Genomic DNA, 17,040 nt, shown 5'->3' on the forward strand with positions numbered 1-17,040 from the left:
TCTATGTTTAGATTTAATCCAAATTTTGTGCATTCTTCCTTTATTTTATCAGAAATTTGTAGATCTTCCATGCCTGCAAGTAATGCAATGTCATCTGCAAATTTTAAATGTTATATTTTTCCCATATATTTTGATTCTGGAATCTACTTTGTTTAAGGTCTTACTGGTTGCTTCTTCCAGTGTAAGATTGAACAGGTCCAGTGACAGATTGCATCCCTGTCTTACTCCACTCTCTGTGTGGAACCATTTGGTTAAGATGTCCTCCACTCATACTGCACTTTCAGATTTCTCATATAGATTTTTTTATTTTCTTATAGTTTTGTTAGGAATTCCAAATTCTTTTATAGTTTCCCATAGTTTTCTTCTACGGATTGAATCAAATGCCTGATGAAAGTCTATGAAATTTATATAGCAACTTTGATTGTACCCTAGTGTCTTTTTCTATTAGCCAATTATGCCTCATGTTCCATTATTGGAACGGTAGTCACGTGGGAGTTATTGATATCCTACTGCTCAACGTCATCAACGAGGTCTGATTTTTCACATCTGTCTGCTTCCTAAGGGTAGATATTATCATGTACTGCACAGAGTTAGTCACTGCTGCAGATACTGAGGTGCAGGAAAGTGATCTGATTTTCGAAAAAGGTTTTTGAAGACCCATCCTCAGACAGGTAAATACAACTTTAGTGTATTTACATCCTATATGTGTAATTTTTTTTTTCTATTACTTTTCTAATAGTTATGCTATTGTGCTGTAAAAAGAAAATACAGAAGTTATTATTCTTGTATTAGTTATAGGTTTGACATTTTCCATGTTCCATTTTTGGAACACTAGGCAAAACCAGTACCATTAGGATAATATATCTTTTTCCTTGTCTTTTTTAGTTGAAACCACTTTACAAATCGCGTGATGCCCCGAACTCTAAGTTTACATGAAATAACTGACCTGTTAAAGACAGATGACAGCATAGACATCAGAAGCAAGTGCCATAGTGATACAACCACCCGAAAATGCTACAGCACCTGTTTCTGATGAGGACTCAGGAGATGAAGAAGGTGGAACAATAAATAATCTGCCAGGTTCTTTGCTGCGAGCACCTGCTTATCTTATTCAAGATGGCTCTGATGCTGAGTCTAACTCAGATGATCTGTCATATATACCTGAAGATGACTCTCCCGTCGATGAAGTTGCATCTACCTCTACTGTGCAGCAACCTCCTCTCTCAAAGTGAAAGAAATTCACAAAAATTGTCTGCAAATGAAAAAAAGCTGACCTAAATGCACAGCCCATACCAGGTATAGTTGTTACACAACTACCAAACGATTTCTTCACCGAAATGAGAACTCCCACAGAAATTCTGGAACTTTTTCTTGATGACGAGGTCGTTGAACTCATTATCATGTACTCCACCTTATACGCTGCAAGTAAGGGTGTAAATCTTGGCTTGACTAACTCCAAATTGAAATGTTTTCTGGGAGTTATTTTTCTGAGTGGTTACATCTCAATTCCTAGACGATGTATGTTCTGGGAGCAAAGAACAGATGTGCATAATGTACTCGTTAGTGCTGCCATGAGACGTGAGCGCTTTGAAACTATATTTTCTGATTTGCATGTTGCTGACAATGCAAATTCGGACCTGATGGACAAGTTTTCCAAGTTGCGACCTCTCATAAGCAAACTAAATGAGAGATGTATGAAATTTGCTCCAAATGAAACATGTTTCATCTTTGATGAATCCATGATCCCTTACTTTGGTTGTCACGGGTATAAACAATTTATTTGGGGAAAGCCTATTCGGTTTGGCTATAAGTTTTGGTGTGGTGCAACATGTTTCATGTTTTACCGTATTAGGGTAAAAACCCAAATACTAAACATGAGGAATACAGTGTCTATGGATCAGTTGTCCTTCAGTTTAGTGAGGCACTTACAGAGGCACACCCTGGACAATACGATTTTGTATTCGACAACTTTTTCACCAGTATTGTACTTCTTGATAAGCTCAGTTCAATGGGACATCAGGCAACAAGTACAATGAGAAAAGATTGCATTGACAAAGCTCCATTGGAATCAGAATAATGATCTAAGGAAAAAATAAAGAGGCACATTCGATTATCGAATTAATAGCAAAGGCAATATTGTCTGCAAATGGCATAACAGTGTTGTCACTATTGCATAATCTGGTGCTGGTGTCAATCCTCTGTGTCTTGTCAAATGTTATTCCCAGAAACAGAAAAAGAAGATCCAAGTTCAGCAGCCAAATATGATCAAAGTGTATAATCAGTTTATGGGAGGCATAAACAGAGCTGATGAAAACATTGATAAGTATCGTGCATCAATCCGTGCAGAAATGGTATTCAGGCCCTCTTTTGTTTTGTTTCGAATTGGTCTTACAAAATGCTTGGCAACTGCATAAAGCATATGATGAGAAGCCAATGGATCTTCTAGAGATCCATGGGCATCCTACAGGACCTGGCCGAAAAGAAAGACCTTCTCAGAAGCGTAACATTGACTCACGTTATGATGCCATGAATCGTGATAGTCAAGCAGGGAAAGCAAACATGCTGTGCTGAATGTCATAAGAACACGTTTTCAATATGAAAAATGTGATGTTGCCTTACATGTGAAGTATTCAGTTGAATATCACACTCAATAGCAGGTATCACCACCTTCTGAGACAAGAAACAGGATTTTATACGTTGTGTACAATATAGCAATATTTTTGCCTAGTGTTCCATTTTTGGAACTCCACATAACTCGAAAATGGAATGAAATAACAATTTTTTTTTCTTTCAAATTCTTATATGAATTTCATGCACAAATTCAAAAATTTCAACCTCCGGCATAAATGGGTTAAGGTGAATAGTTGATCAGTTGTGCTTTGTCCTGGTCTGAAACCTGCTTGTTTTTCTCCTAGTGCTAGTTCTATATATGACTTAATTTTTTTTCTTTTGGAGTACTTTTGTATAAACCTTACTTGGAACGCTGAGGAGGCTAATGCCTTTGTAATTATTGCGTTCTGTTTTATCTCCTTTTTGGTATATAGGAGTTATAACTGATTTGGTACAATCAGTAGGAATTGCTTCGTTTTTGTAGATCCTTTCAAATTCTCTTTTTAATGGTTCTAAAAGTTGATCCCTTCCTGCTTTTAAGAATTCTATGTGTATTTGATCAATACCAGGTGCTTTCCTAGTTATAAGTTTATGCTGTGTGCTAATATTTCTTTGGTAAAGATATTTGTTCCCTCTTCCATTTCAGTGCCTCGAATGATAATATACTGAGAGCTGTTTTTATTATATAATCTGTAAAGTATTCTTCCCATCTGGCCATTGTTTTGTTTTTCTTTCAATTAGTTGTCCCTCTTTGTTTTTGATCATTATCATTTTTGTTGTCCATGTGTTACTAATTTGGTCTATTTGTTTATATAATCCATGGAGGTTATTTTCTTTTGATAGCTTCTCTGCCATTTTGCATTTTTCTTCTAACCAGTTATTCTTTAAACTAGTTTTCTGATTTCTCGGGCCTGGCAAAGGTTAGTCTATTGGTAGAACCTCTGCTACTAATGGCTCGCAAAAAGTTAAGCAAGTTTGAGTGCAGTTAGTAGTCGGAAGGGTTAATTATTCAATGCTGTTGGCACACTCTCCCTCGATGAGACTTTGGACTCCCTAGAGGTGTCACATAATAATAATTATATTCATTTCTGTTATAGTTCTGTTTTAATTTCATACTTTTCCTTTGATCGCTTAACCTTTTTACTTCATTCGAGATCCAATCCTTTTTACTTTCTCTTTCTGTGTAACCTATTGTATTTTTGCCAATTTTAATATTATTTCCTTTAATGTGCACCAATGTTCTTTAATGTTTATATATTCTGTTTTGGTAGTTCCTTCAGGTTTTTATCTAGTTCTAGTTGATATTTTCTTAGAATATTGTTGTCTTGTAGTTTTTTTTTTTTTTTTTTACATTCAGTCTCCTTTTGACTCTAAAAGTGCTTTCAGATTTTAACTTTATTCTTAGGTTGCTAATACTAGCTTATGGTCTGATCCACAGTCTGCAGCAAAGGATCTGCAATTTTGGATATTTGATTTCCATCTTTGGTTTACAATAATATAGCGTATCATATTCTTCGTTTGTCTGTCTGGTGATATCCATGTCCATTTTCTTTGGGGTTTTGGTTGTTTAAAGAGAGTGTTAGTTATTCTTAGTCTATTATTTGAGCAGAAGTTTAGCAGTCTTTCGCCACGTTCATTGCTTTCTCCATAGCCGAGCTTTCCGATTACTCTTGGCCAGGTATCCCAATCTTTGCCTACTTTTGCATTTAAGTCCCCCATTACAACATAATAGTTGTGAAGTTATCAAAAACATCTAATATGTATAATTAGTTAATAGGCTTTTATTGTGTAAAACTTATGTACCACTACCCCTGATGATGTAAGTCTTACGACGTACGAAACTTGTCTGATTTTAATTGCTTATTTTGTTGCTATATTGTTTAACCTTTATATCAATGACATTGTCAGTGGATTGCAAGGGGATATTCAGTTGTTTGCGGATGATGTGAAGCTGGGAAGGATTATTAGTAATAGTGCAGATGCGGCAGCCCTGCAAGAGGATTTGAATAAGCTAGATAGATGGGCAAATGAATGGAGGTGTCTGTTTAATGCAGATAATTTCAGGTTGATGATTGCTATCAATCATCAACCTGAAATTTAGGGGACATATTGCAATGGTGGTGAAAGTAACACAGAGGATTGCTGCAAAATGAGAAGGACGCTGACCTGCAGAGATAAAACAGTTATCATTCCGTTGTATAAGACCCTGATCAGACCACACTTGGACTATTGTTCTCAGATTTGGTTCCCAGGATTTGAAGGGGATAAATTAACTGTGGAAAGGGAACAAAGGCAGATAACAAAGATGGTTTCAGGACTGTACAATGATAGTTATGAGGATCGGCTGAGGGAATGTGGACTGCAGAGTTTGGTGGATAGAAGGAGAGGTGATATGATTGAGACTTTTAAAGTGTTAAGCGGTGGTTACAGGGTTGAAACTGGGGAGTTCTTTCGCTTGGTTGAACAGCAGGAAGTTATGAAAGGAAACTGTGAGCAACAGGGTGAGGAGTGGTTTCTTTGCATGGAGGGTGGTTGACCACCGTGGAATGCATTGGCTGATGGAGTGGTGAGAGTGAGAACGGTCAATGAGTTTATGGAGTGGTATGATGTTTCTTGGGGGGGGGGGGACCTCCCCTCAATGAGTCTTGACAGACTTTATGTTCTTAGGAAGGACCTCCCATGATGAGTCTTTTGACTCCATGGAGCCCTGAATAATAATAATAATAATAATTTTTATTACTCTTTATTTACATCATAATATGGTCTCAATACTGAAAACTTCCCACAGAACTGCTAAACCACAGAAACTTACATTTGCATTTCATTTATTTAATAACTTCAGCTACAGTTTTCCTTTCTTTTATTTTCTAGTTTCATTACAAAACGCAAAAGTGTTGTCTGTATCCCTTGAAATGGATAAAACTGAGTATTGTGCAGTTCTAAAATTCTTTGTAAAAGAAGGTTTAACATCAAAAGAAATTTATTCCAAGTTCATAAAAGCTTATGGGCACTCTTCTCCTTCATTTTCGACAATTAAGAAATGGGCTGCCTAGTTTAAACTTGGCCGTACCAGCCTTGAAGTTGAACACTACCAGAAATAATTGATCAAGTGCACGATATGGCATTGGATAACCGGCGAGTCAAAGTGCGTAAAATTGTCGAGACTATAGCCATTTCAAAAGAACGTGTAGGATATATTTTGCCTTGTGTATGTATATTCTTTAATGTGTATTTAACTCCAACTCTCACATTGCATAATAGTTGTGCATCGTGGTGAAATTTAGTATACTGTTTCCTCATCAGAAGAAACCTGAATTGTGATAATGAGAGGGTATCTTAATGACAAAAATCATCTTTCTTATATACTGGTAGAAAAACGGTGTGTCTCCATGTTATCACTTTATTCTGAATTTATGATAGTTGAAGGAAAATCCCCCCTCTCCCGTTATGCAATACTAGGCATGAAATACAAGTATATTCTTGTTTTCATCGATATTTCTCTCTAGTGTAAGAAAATAAAAGTTTGTGTGTGAAATGTCTTTGTTGGTAAGCCTTGCATATGAAGAGAATGCAGTTGATCCCTCTCACTGAGAAAATAATGTTGATGAAAACAAGTATATAATTTTTGGTTGAATATATTTTAAACTAGGGGAGGTAAATTGTTATAACTATTCTGAATCCAACAGGTTGCTTTTCCAGCGCATTGTAAGATGATACTTTTAACCATGTACAACACATGCATAATCACTGCTAGCATTTGATAGGTTGTTCATACCTCTTGAAAGTTTGAAGAGTTTAAGAAGAGTTTAAATCTGAGAACTTGCATTTGTAGGTTGAGTGGGGTAATTATAGCTTAAAATTTAATGTATTTCATTAGTAATTTAATTGGAAATATATATAAACTAAAATTAACTATTTACATATATTGCATAAAGACAAAGCACATACAGATAAGGATGCTGCACGTTGTTATCAGGTCTGTCAGATAAAAGCTGAAATGAAAAGGAGAGGAGTATGAACTTTTTCTGTAATGACCAGATGCATCCCCCCCCCCCCCCCCCCCCAAGCTACTTCAGATTTCTAGTAAGCAGAATGATGGTCCCCTGTGAGGCAATGCAAATTACCTACCACCTAACAGTTGTCAAAAAACTTCCCTGTCATATTAGGATTTTAACAACATTCACTGTTAACACAATTTTAATGACTTTGAAAACAAGTTAAGCCTGAATCATTATTATATAGCACTTTTGAATAGTAAGATACAAAAATAGCAATGCTATACATATAATCACCTAGGCAAGTGGTTATGCAGTTTTTTTTGTGAGTTTCATTGCTATCTAAGTCTTGTTTATGACCTGTTATTTTCACATGCAAAATCAAATGTTTGAAGAACAAGCATAATTTTAGGGCATCTCTGTCAGATTTTGTCCCGTCTTTTTAGCACTTCCCCATAGCATATTAGCACTCTTGCTTTTAATTTTTATATATATTTTTTATTTTTTATTTATTATTGACATAATCCAGAAACCCTGCTCAAGAGATCAAGCATGGTACATTTTCAAGCTACATCAGGGCCACAATAAATAAACAGAGTAGTGACATTCATCTTCCCCCTAAATGCAATCACAAATGTCTATGCCTATAGTTGGATTCAAGCCTGTTAGTTGGAGAGTGGTGATATGCTAACCACTCAGTCGACCAGGTCAGCATATGATAGTAGCATGGGAATATCATTAAAAGTTGTATTTTTATGTTTAGGATTGTGTAGCTGACCACCTAGCTAGCCATGATGGATATTTTCATCAACCAAAACATTTATGTGATGTGTACAAATAAAACTGCAATACCATTTGAGATACGATACCATCAAAATAAAATGGAAATAAAGTGTAAGATGTCCGATAATTTATCCAATTTCATCCACCATGGCCTGTTATGTGGTTGAGAAAGTTAATTTTGATTTAGTTTGAAGTTTGGCTTTAGTCAACTTATGAGAATTTTTTTTTTTACAGATAGCCAGAGAAATTTGTTTTCTCCTAAATTGGCCAAACAGAGATGGCAGGCTTTAGAGAAAAAAGTAAGCTTATTTTATTATCTGTTCATTAATTAATGCATATTTTAGACAATATAATGAAAATGCCAGACAAGTTCACATTCTTTTTAATGATAACTGTATGGATTAATTTTCTGCATTAATTCAATCTTGGTATCTCTTCTGGGTCTGGCTTCCACTGATGAGACCTAAATAAAGGTCAAAATCTGCCTGGGTAGTGACCCTTTCCATAATGTATAGTGTTATATAGTATGCCCACAGATTCGAGACCTCTGCGCATGTCAACAGGAGGAGAATCCATTCCGATAATAGGGTAATCAGTCCGTATTGTGGGATGACTTGTTTATTTATTACACGTCGTAAAATTAACTTCTCTTTTATGATCATTGTAGTTAACTATGCTGCTTGTATGACATTTTGAAAATTTTACCTATAAGGCATGTGATTTCGTGTGTTGGTGACCAATTCGTACGTCCTTCATTTCTTTCTCTCCTTCAGCATGAATTGACTATTCTTGGCAAGATGCCAAGCAGAGATCTACAAACTGTGGGCGAACTATACACAACTAGAAGGATGTGTTTGTTTTGCATTATGGGAGACTAAGGCAATTGAAGTCAAGTCAACATGATTAGATTTCATGTGCAAACCTTGTTTGCTTGCACTTGGATTTAGGATTAAACAAGAATGTAATTTCTTGGCATGTTTAATTTAATTTTCTCAGACATGTTTCTAAATTCCATATGAGTTTTCTACTTGTATACTGGGGATTTAGCTGTTATTCTCCAAGAATATTTTAAAGATTAGTAATGAAATTCTTAGTGAATAGTAAGCTGGTTAGCAAAAAAACTAGACTTTTTTTGCTAAGGAAGCATCTATACTAGTTGATAATTTTCTAATCCAGATGAGATGCCATGAGTACATAGCACTTCCCATAGCATATTTGTCAACAACAGTCGGTAGTCTTGTTTTATATAATATTTTGAGAATGATTAATCATCCAAATATTGACTCCTCCCCCAACCTCAAATATAGATGGAGGCAGATCCAGATGATATTTATTTTTTAACTTTTATACTTAATTCCATTAATCCCCATCTAACCATGATAGGGGATGTTCATCACATATTTATGCACTTATTTGTACTCATTTTGTTGCTTTAATGCTCTTGATACAAATCTAATCGATACTTTTGAAATGGTATGTTCACTTCAATGGTACGTGCACTTCACGTGACATATGTGGATCTCATACTTCATTTCAAACAAGCAAGGATTCTCACTCGTTGCCAGTTCAAGGATACTAAGACAGAATTAAGTACTGCCTGGACTCACAGAAGCAGATATCAAGATGCCTCTTGCTACACAGTAGTTTAGTCAAGAAAACAATTCATTTCTACAAGAGATACAAATGCCAGATAATGGTTTTTATAGCAGAAAGCAACGTGAACAATATGGTCTTGAATTATGAACACTGCTATACTGAATTCTTGCAGACACAGAAATTTAGGCCTTATGCTGAATGTGCTATGAAGTTGAATTATAGCATATCCTGTTCTAATATAAATTCTCTAGTAAGTTGTTTGTGATGATTCCACATATGGGATGTTGTTCAACCTGATAGTACCTTATTGTTGTGAACAAGCAGAAAGTTGAGGAGAGAGATGAAACATATTAACATTGCATTTGAGTGTTAGGAGCATTCTCAAGAATGATATATGCTGCTGACTGTACATCACAAAGGTATAAAATTATAAGATGTGTAAGAATGTGGGATAGATAAATTTTCTTCTTGTATGGTAATCTCATCTATGAGAATTTGTTCAACTGATAGTACATTAGTATCATGGATGGGAAGAAAGTTATTATCATTACACACTCTGTGGAGTCGACAGATTCATCGTGGGAGGTTCATTCAACTAACAACACATTTTTAGAACTATTTGTTCCAGTATAAAACCATAAACAAAGATATCAAATAGAAACTGTTTTTATTTCAATTAGTTTTGTGAAATACTTTGTTTCACTTCATTAGGAAATAACCTGAATAAACTAAAAATCAGAAAGCAAGTAATGACAGTTAACATTTCAACTGAAAAATGGTTGGAAATATTTAAATAAAAGTGTGCATTTGCTATTATGCTGACTACTGGTTTGTAGGTTGCTGTAACATACTACTGGTAGATATGGGTGTGTTGTGATGGAGCTATTCAGTTTGTTGCCATTCTACTTGATGCTTTGTTTCCATTGTATGTGCTGGTAGCCTTAATTTGATCCTTTAAGTGTTCCGATCGGCATATCTCAGATATGCCGATCGGAATGTCAAGGACATTGAGAATGAAAGAAAGCACAAATCAGTGCTAACAGCATGCACAACAGAAACAGAACACCAAGTAGAATGGTAACAAACTGAAATGCACCACATTGATTATCATTTTTACTTGAGCGTTCAAAGATTCATATGAAATGATGAAGCATCCTCTACAGTGTAACAAAAAACAAGGAATAATTTTACATAAAGTCTGGTCTTCCTTAAATCATCATGACACACTTTTATCTATCAGCAGTATGTTACACAATCCAAAAGCAAGCAGCTAGCATAATAGCAAATACACTTTTATCATTGTTTAAACATTTTCAAGTATTTTTCAATAGAAATGTTGACTGTTATTACTTGCTTTCTAGTTTTAGTTTACTTGTGTTATTTCCTGATGAAGTGAAACAAAGAATTTCATTAAACTAGTTGAAATAAAAACAAAGTTTCTATTTGACATCTTTGTTTGTAGTTCATCATCAAATTCCTGCCATGTACCCTCAAGGGGTGTACAGGATATGATAGTACTACATGAAAAAAAATTACATCATTACTAACTTCCTATCTACAATTTTTCTCCAAATCAGTCTGTTACTTGTCAAGACTCCAACATTATCAGATCTAATATTTCTGTCGTCTAAGGCACTTTGTACCGTATCAATCCACCTATATCTTGGTCTTCCTCTGGGTCGTTTTGCTGCCAGCCTGGCAGGGAAAACTTATTTTGCTAATCTTTCCTTGCCCATTCTGTTTAAGTGACCATACCACCTGAGATTAGCTCTGCTAATGCATTCCTGGATGCTGACAATGTCAAGTTCTTTCCTAATATCCTCATTTTTAATATGATATCGCCATTGATGCCATCTGTTCACACCTATAATCTTTCTCAAGACTCTCATATCTGCAGTCTCTAGTCTTTGGTCAAGTGTTTTACTTCTGACCCAGCTCTTAGATCCATAAGTTAAAACTGGTTTGAACACTGTCTTGTATACAGCTAATTAAGTGTTCAGATTAATTTCTCTCTTATTCCATATGAATTTATTCAATTGACTTCCCACCATACCAGCTTTGCTGATTCTGTTGTCTATTTCTATATTTTATTTACCATCTTCACTAAAAATCGTGCCTAAGTAGCTGAAATGTTTTACTTGTTCCACAGGTTCTCCATTCACAACACAGTTGACATTTTCAATCATGATTCTGCCTATTTTCATTGTTTTTGTCTTTTTATTGCTGACCTTCATACCATATCTATTACAACAGTTATTCAATTTAGTCAGAGAATCTTGTAGCGGATTTATTTAAAAGTAGAACATCATCTGCATAAAGCAAAGAGCTGACATTAACATCTCCAATTTTGATATCATGTTTAATACCATAATTTCCTTCATAATGTGATCCATATAGATAATGAATAACAGAGGGGATAATGTACATCCTTGTCTCACACCAGATTTAACATTAAACTGTCTTCCTGTACTTCCTTCAATTCTAACTGCTGACTTGCAACTTAAATAAAGACTAAGTATTGCTTGATATAATGCCCCACTGACACCATATAACTGTAGTGTATTGAAAAGCTTCTTTCTTGGCACCTTGTCATATGCATTTTCCAAATCGACAAAACTTAAATACAGATCTTTGTTATATTCCCATGCTTTCTCGACTATTTGTCGTAAAGTGAGGATCTGATCCTGACAACCTCTATTTCGCCTGAATCCAGCTTGTTCTTCACCCAGCTTTTCTTCCACAATTCTTCTCAATCGTTTCTCAAGTATACTTGCATAGATCTTGCCAGGAACACTCAGTAGGGAAATACCTCTGTAATTCTCACATTCGGTTTTATTTCCCTTTTTATATATGGGTACTATGAGAGCTCTACTCCAATCATCGGGAATTCATCCCTCTGTCCAGGCTTTCTGAACTATGCTGTGCAGCCACTGTAAGACTCTCATACCACCATACTTCAGCATTTCTGGTCGAATATCATCTGCTCCTGCTGCCTTTCCACATTTTAAGCTTTTGATGGCTTTTTCTACTTCAAGTATGGATATGTATTCCTGACTGCATGCCTGGTCAGTGTTTTTTACCACTGTGCTGACATCACTGCTTGTTTCATTTAGCAGTTTTTCAAAGTAATTACTCCATATTTATTTTCTATATTCTTGCCAAAGTCCTCCCAAGACTTTGGTTTAGCTAGTTTTACACAGTGTTTAGCATTCTTGCATTTGTCTCTGTATTCTCTAAGAGCACAAGCTGACTTATTTGCCAGGAACTTTTGATATGCTTTCTTCTTTTCCTTCACTGCCTCTTTAACTTTCTGTGTCCACCATGGAGTTCTAATTTTTCTATCCTTGCAGACAACTTCACCACATGCCTCTCTAGCTGAATCAATCAGGGCTTTCTACAAGGCTTGCCACTGAATCTCCAAGGTTTGATTCCTGTTCTCACTCTCTTTCATTTTCTTTTCAATAATCTTTCTTTATTTTAGTCTACAGTTCACATCTGAGAGCTGCTGAACTTTTCTTCGCTTTAAAACTTTCTTACATGTTATTCTTTTTAATATGAAATTCAATTTTATCCTGCTCAAGACTAAATAGTGATAACTTCCAATTTCAAATCCTCTGTACACTCTGGTGTCCTGCACCAAGGAGAAAACATCACTATCAACAATAACATAGTCAATGAGACTTTTCTTATTCCTTGCCTCTTCTCTCCATGTGAATTTGTGCACATTTTTATGTTGGAACATGGTGTTAGTAATAACCAGTCCATATCCTGAGCAGAAATCCAACAGATATTTGCCATTATTATTAACTTTGCTCTTTTCTGCAAATTTTCCCAAAATATTTTTGTATGTCTCACAATCATTTCCTACTCTGCTATTTAGATCCCCAACAAGGACCAACTTTTCCTTTTTCATTGTGTCAGTTGCTTTTTCTAAAGCCTCAGAAAATTCCTACACTTCTACCTTATTAGAGCCTTCTGTGGGACCATAGGCATGAATAAGTCTCATTGTCCAGTTCCCCATTCTCAAAGAAGCCTATGTAACAAGATAAACATACTTATCATACAAAATCTTAAAAATTCTATTCACTCACAATTCTCCATGTAAAAAAACTACTCTTCACAATCCTTTTTACCACACTCTCATAACTTTCAGGGATAGCCTTTGGTTCTTTCCTTCTTGTCTTCTGTTCCTTTTATAATCCCCTCTGGATTAATCCAATAAAAAATCATCTGTCACTAATTAAATGTCTCTTCATGTCATCTCTTTTCCTCCTATCCACCAAACTTTGCAATCCACATTCCTTCAACCTCTCTCTCTCTCTCCATACCTAACATTCCAGAGTCCTGATATTATCTTAGTCACCAATCTCTGTATCCTCTCCAGTGTTTCCACATCACAGATCTGAGCACAGTAGTCTTAATTGTGGTCTGATCAGTGCTTTATATAGTGACACAGCCACTTCCTTATCCTTACATGTTAGTGTACTTCTTATCATAGTAGCACTACAATGTTCAGTCTTTGCAACACTTCCAACATGCCCTCTAAACTTCAGTCTACTTCTCAAATCTCATCCACTTCCAGTGGTACATTGCTATCAATATAGTACACAGCCTTATATTTCTGCACTCCAAAATGCAACATGTTGCACTTTAGAGTTGAAGTTTAGAGGACGTATTGTTAAGGTAGTCCATAAGATTACTTGGCTATTGAAGAACACATTAACAAGTAGAGATAAGGAAGTTTTTATTCCTCTTTATAAGGCCTCAATAAGTCCACATCTGGATTACTGTGCACAAGTCTGGTCTCGTAGGTGGGTTTTTTTTGGGGGGGGGTGAGAAAGTGGTAGAGAAGATTCAGAGGCAAGTGACCAAGATGGGGAGCTGTGTGTGGAATGTTCTCTATAAGGATAGATTGAGGGTGTGTGTGGATTGCAGAAGTTGGTTGATAGGAAAAAGAGAGGGAATATGATAGTCAGTTGTGAGTTTTTTGTCTGTTAATAGGTTCGAAGAGAGGTATGATAGATTGTGTGGATAGTTTGGGTCTCCTGCGATGAATCTTTGCATTCCATGAAGATATCCATACAATAATGATGATAATAAAATAGCAGATATCCAAGAACAATATCCTGAGGCATGCCATTGCTTATCCTCCTTTTTTGAGATACTTGCTAGTATCATTTTCAGAGAGCAAATCAGCAGTTCATCTAACCAGCATACTACCTATTCCATCATCTGCAGCGGTATACCAATTTATCATGTGGTAATCTATTAAACATTTGTAAAGTCCAAGAATATCACACTATATGATTCTCCCTTATATAAAACACTTGTTATTTTTATCAAAATAAGCATGTAAATCTCAAAAACAAGACCTACCCTTTAGATGCTGACATCATAAAGAATACTATGTCCATCAGCCAAATCCTGTATTCTATTCCTAAGTCCAAGAATATCACAGTATATGATTGTTCCTTATATAACACACTTGTTACCTTATCCTAATATGCAAATAAATTGCAAAAACAAGATCTATCCTTTACAAATCCATGCTGGCCATCATAAAGAATTTGTCCATCAGCCTAATCTTGTATTCTATTCCTAACTAATCCCTCCAGCACCTTGACTATAACTGTAGTTATACACGCTGGTCTGTAATTGGAAACTTCTGTCCTAGAACCATGCTTGTGGAGTGGTACTATTTTGCCTTCTTTCTATTATTTAGGAACCTTACCAGTTGCAAGACTTTGATTAAATTACCAGGTTAAGAACTTAGCTAACTGTTGTGCTCATTCCTTAAAACTACATGTCATCCATTCCCACAGCCCTATTAACATCTAACTCAATCAACAACTATGCACTTACAATTCTCCTAATACTTGCCTTTCTTCTACATATTGCATGACATCCTTTACCCTAGTATGATATATGCTGATAAAGTGCTGATTCAGTAATTTCATTATATCCTTTGCAATGGTCACTCTGCTGCCATAACTATCCACCAGTGTCAACCTGCCATAATTATTCTTCCTCTTGTTGTATTTAGTGGACGAATTCCCTTGAATTAACCTTGGCCTAACCAGCCAGTCTCCTTTCATACTGCACCTTATCATCTAGCCTTCTTAGTCTGCACTTTATAGTCTTCATGTCTTGCACCTCCTGCACAGTATTTTGTTTTCCAATATGGCTTGCTTGATTTCACTGTTCATCTATTTCACTTCTACTCTGTTTACTTGCTTAACCCTTGGTATTTAGTTATTATTACTATTGCTATTATTACTATTATAACTGTTATAACTAATATTATATTACTATTATAACGGGCAATTCCAGAGAGTCCTTAGACTCATCGAGGGAGGCCCTAAACATCATGTCCACACAACTATTCGACATTCTCACAGTATCTATCATACCCTGCCTTGAACTCATTCACTGTTATAGCACCCACAACAGACTCTGGCAGCTTATTCCACTCATTTACCACCTCTAAAAGTAAAGAACCTGGCTCTAACACCCTTGCTAACCACACTCTTGCCCAGCTTCCATAGATGTCTCCTAGTTCTCCCACCACTAGTCCTCATCTCAAAAATATCCTCTGAATTAATCCTATAGAAACCCTTCAGCAATTTGAATGTCTCAATCATATCTCCCCTTTTCAGCCTATCAACCAATTTCTGCAACCCACAAATCTTCAACCTGTTCTCATAAGGTTCATTCCATAGACCTGCTATCATCTTGGTCACTTGCTTGGATCCTCTCCACCTCCTCCTCATCAAGAAGAAACCTAGGTGACCAAATCTGGGCACAGTAGTCGAGATGAGGTCTTCTCAAGGCTCGGTACAGAGGAACAATAACTTGCTTGTCTGTGCTCGTCAAAGTATTTTTCAGCAACCAAGTGATTTGTTGAGCTGATTTAGCCACTTTTGCAATGTATCCCCTAAACTTCATCTCCCTATCCACTAACACTCCCAAGTCCCTGTCCTCGTCAATCTCCTGGAGTACAGTTCCACCAGTGTGGTATACTGCTGCTAATCTTTTCACCCCAAAATGCATAACCTTACATTTTGTCACATTAAATTGACATCCATTCTCCTTAGCCCAGAACTCCAATCTATCCAAATCATCCTGCAAAATTTTGACATCTTCTGCATTCACTATTGCCCTACCCAACTTTGCATCATCAGCAAACAAATGAACCGTTCCTCTTAGATCCTTCCCTATATCATTAATGAACAAATTAAACAGCAGTGGTCCAAGAACAGAACCCTGCGGCACACCACTAGACACAGGCCGTCTTTTGGACTCTACTCCTGAATAAACTACTCTTTGATATCTCTCCATCAACCACCCACCTATCCATCTCACCAACCCTATATCCATTCCCATATGTTGTAGTTGACGGATTAGAATTCCATGTGGTATCCTGTCAAATGCCTTTGCCAGCTCCAGCAGTATCACTGTAAACCCATTACCCTTATCCAGTTCAGCTGTCACCGTGTTATAAAACTTTAGCAAGTTACTGAGGCATGGTCTATCCTTCACAAAGCCATGCTGTCCCCCATACAGTATCTCATTTTCATCAATCCATTCCTGTATTTTTCCCTTGACTACTTTCTCCAAGACCTTGACAATGACTTCTGATATGCTGATCAGTCGGTAAAATGCAACAGTAGTCTTGGATCCTCCTTTATGCAGTGGAACTATTTTCCCCTCTTTCCACACCTTCAGGACTAAACTAGACCTGAGACTCAGATTAAACAATATGGTCAAGGGCACTGATAATTCTTTAGCTGCTTCACGTAAGACCTATGCTGGTATACCATTATAAACTAATGGTTCCTTCATTTTTTCAGTGTCACCACCTGGATGATATACTCTTGCAAAGTGCTCACTCACTAATTCTACTATATCGACTGATTCAGTAACCTCCTTACCATCGGCATTCCTTAAAATCATTCTGCTGTATACAATTTTTTTTTTTGCTTGCAGCATATTTTAAGAACTGTTTGGGATTCTCTTTAGCTTGCATAGCTTGTTTCTTTTCATAATCCACTTTTGT

The 17,040-nt window shown here is 36.2% G+C and overlaps 1 protein-coding gene across 1 annotated transcript in view; it reads left to right on the forward strand.

Annotated features, from left to right (window-relative positions):
- Positions 1-17,040, forward strand: part of LOC150096717 (kinesin-like protein KIF21A) — a 753,433-nt gene that overhangs the window by 404,563 nt on the left and 331,830 nt on the right. Inside the window, exon 19 of the mRNA XM_090408696.1 lies at positions 7,623-7,687. Within this exon, the coding sequence (XP_090264822.1) occupies positions 7,623-7,687 (65 nt within the window). The remainder of the gene's footprint in view (positions 1-7,622; positions 7,688-17,040) is intronic.

The sequence above is a fragment of the Typopeltis vanoorti genome, chromosome 18 (genome assembly GCF_054136105.1).
Source record: "Typopeltis vanoorti isolate ZY-2024b chromosome 18, IOZ_Tvanoo_1.0, whole genome shotgun sequence".
NCBI classification, from domain to species: domain Eukaryota; kingdom Metazoa; phylum Arthropoda; class Arachnida; order Uropygi; family Thelyphonidae; genus Typopeltis; species Typopeltis vanoorti.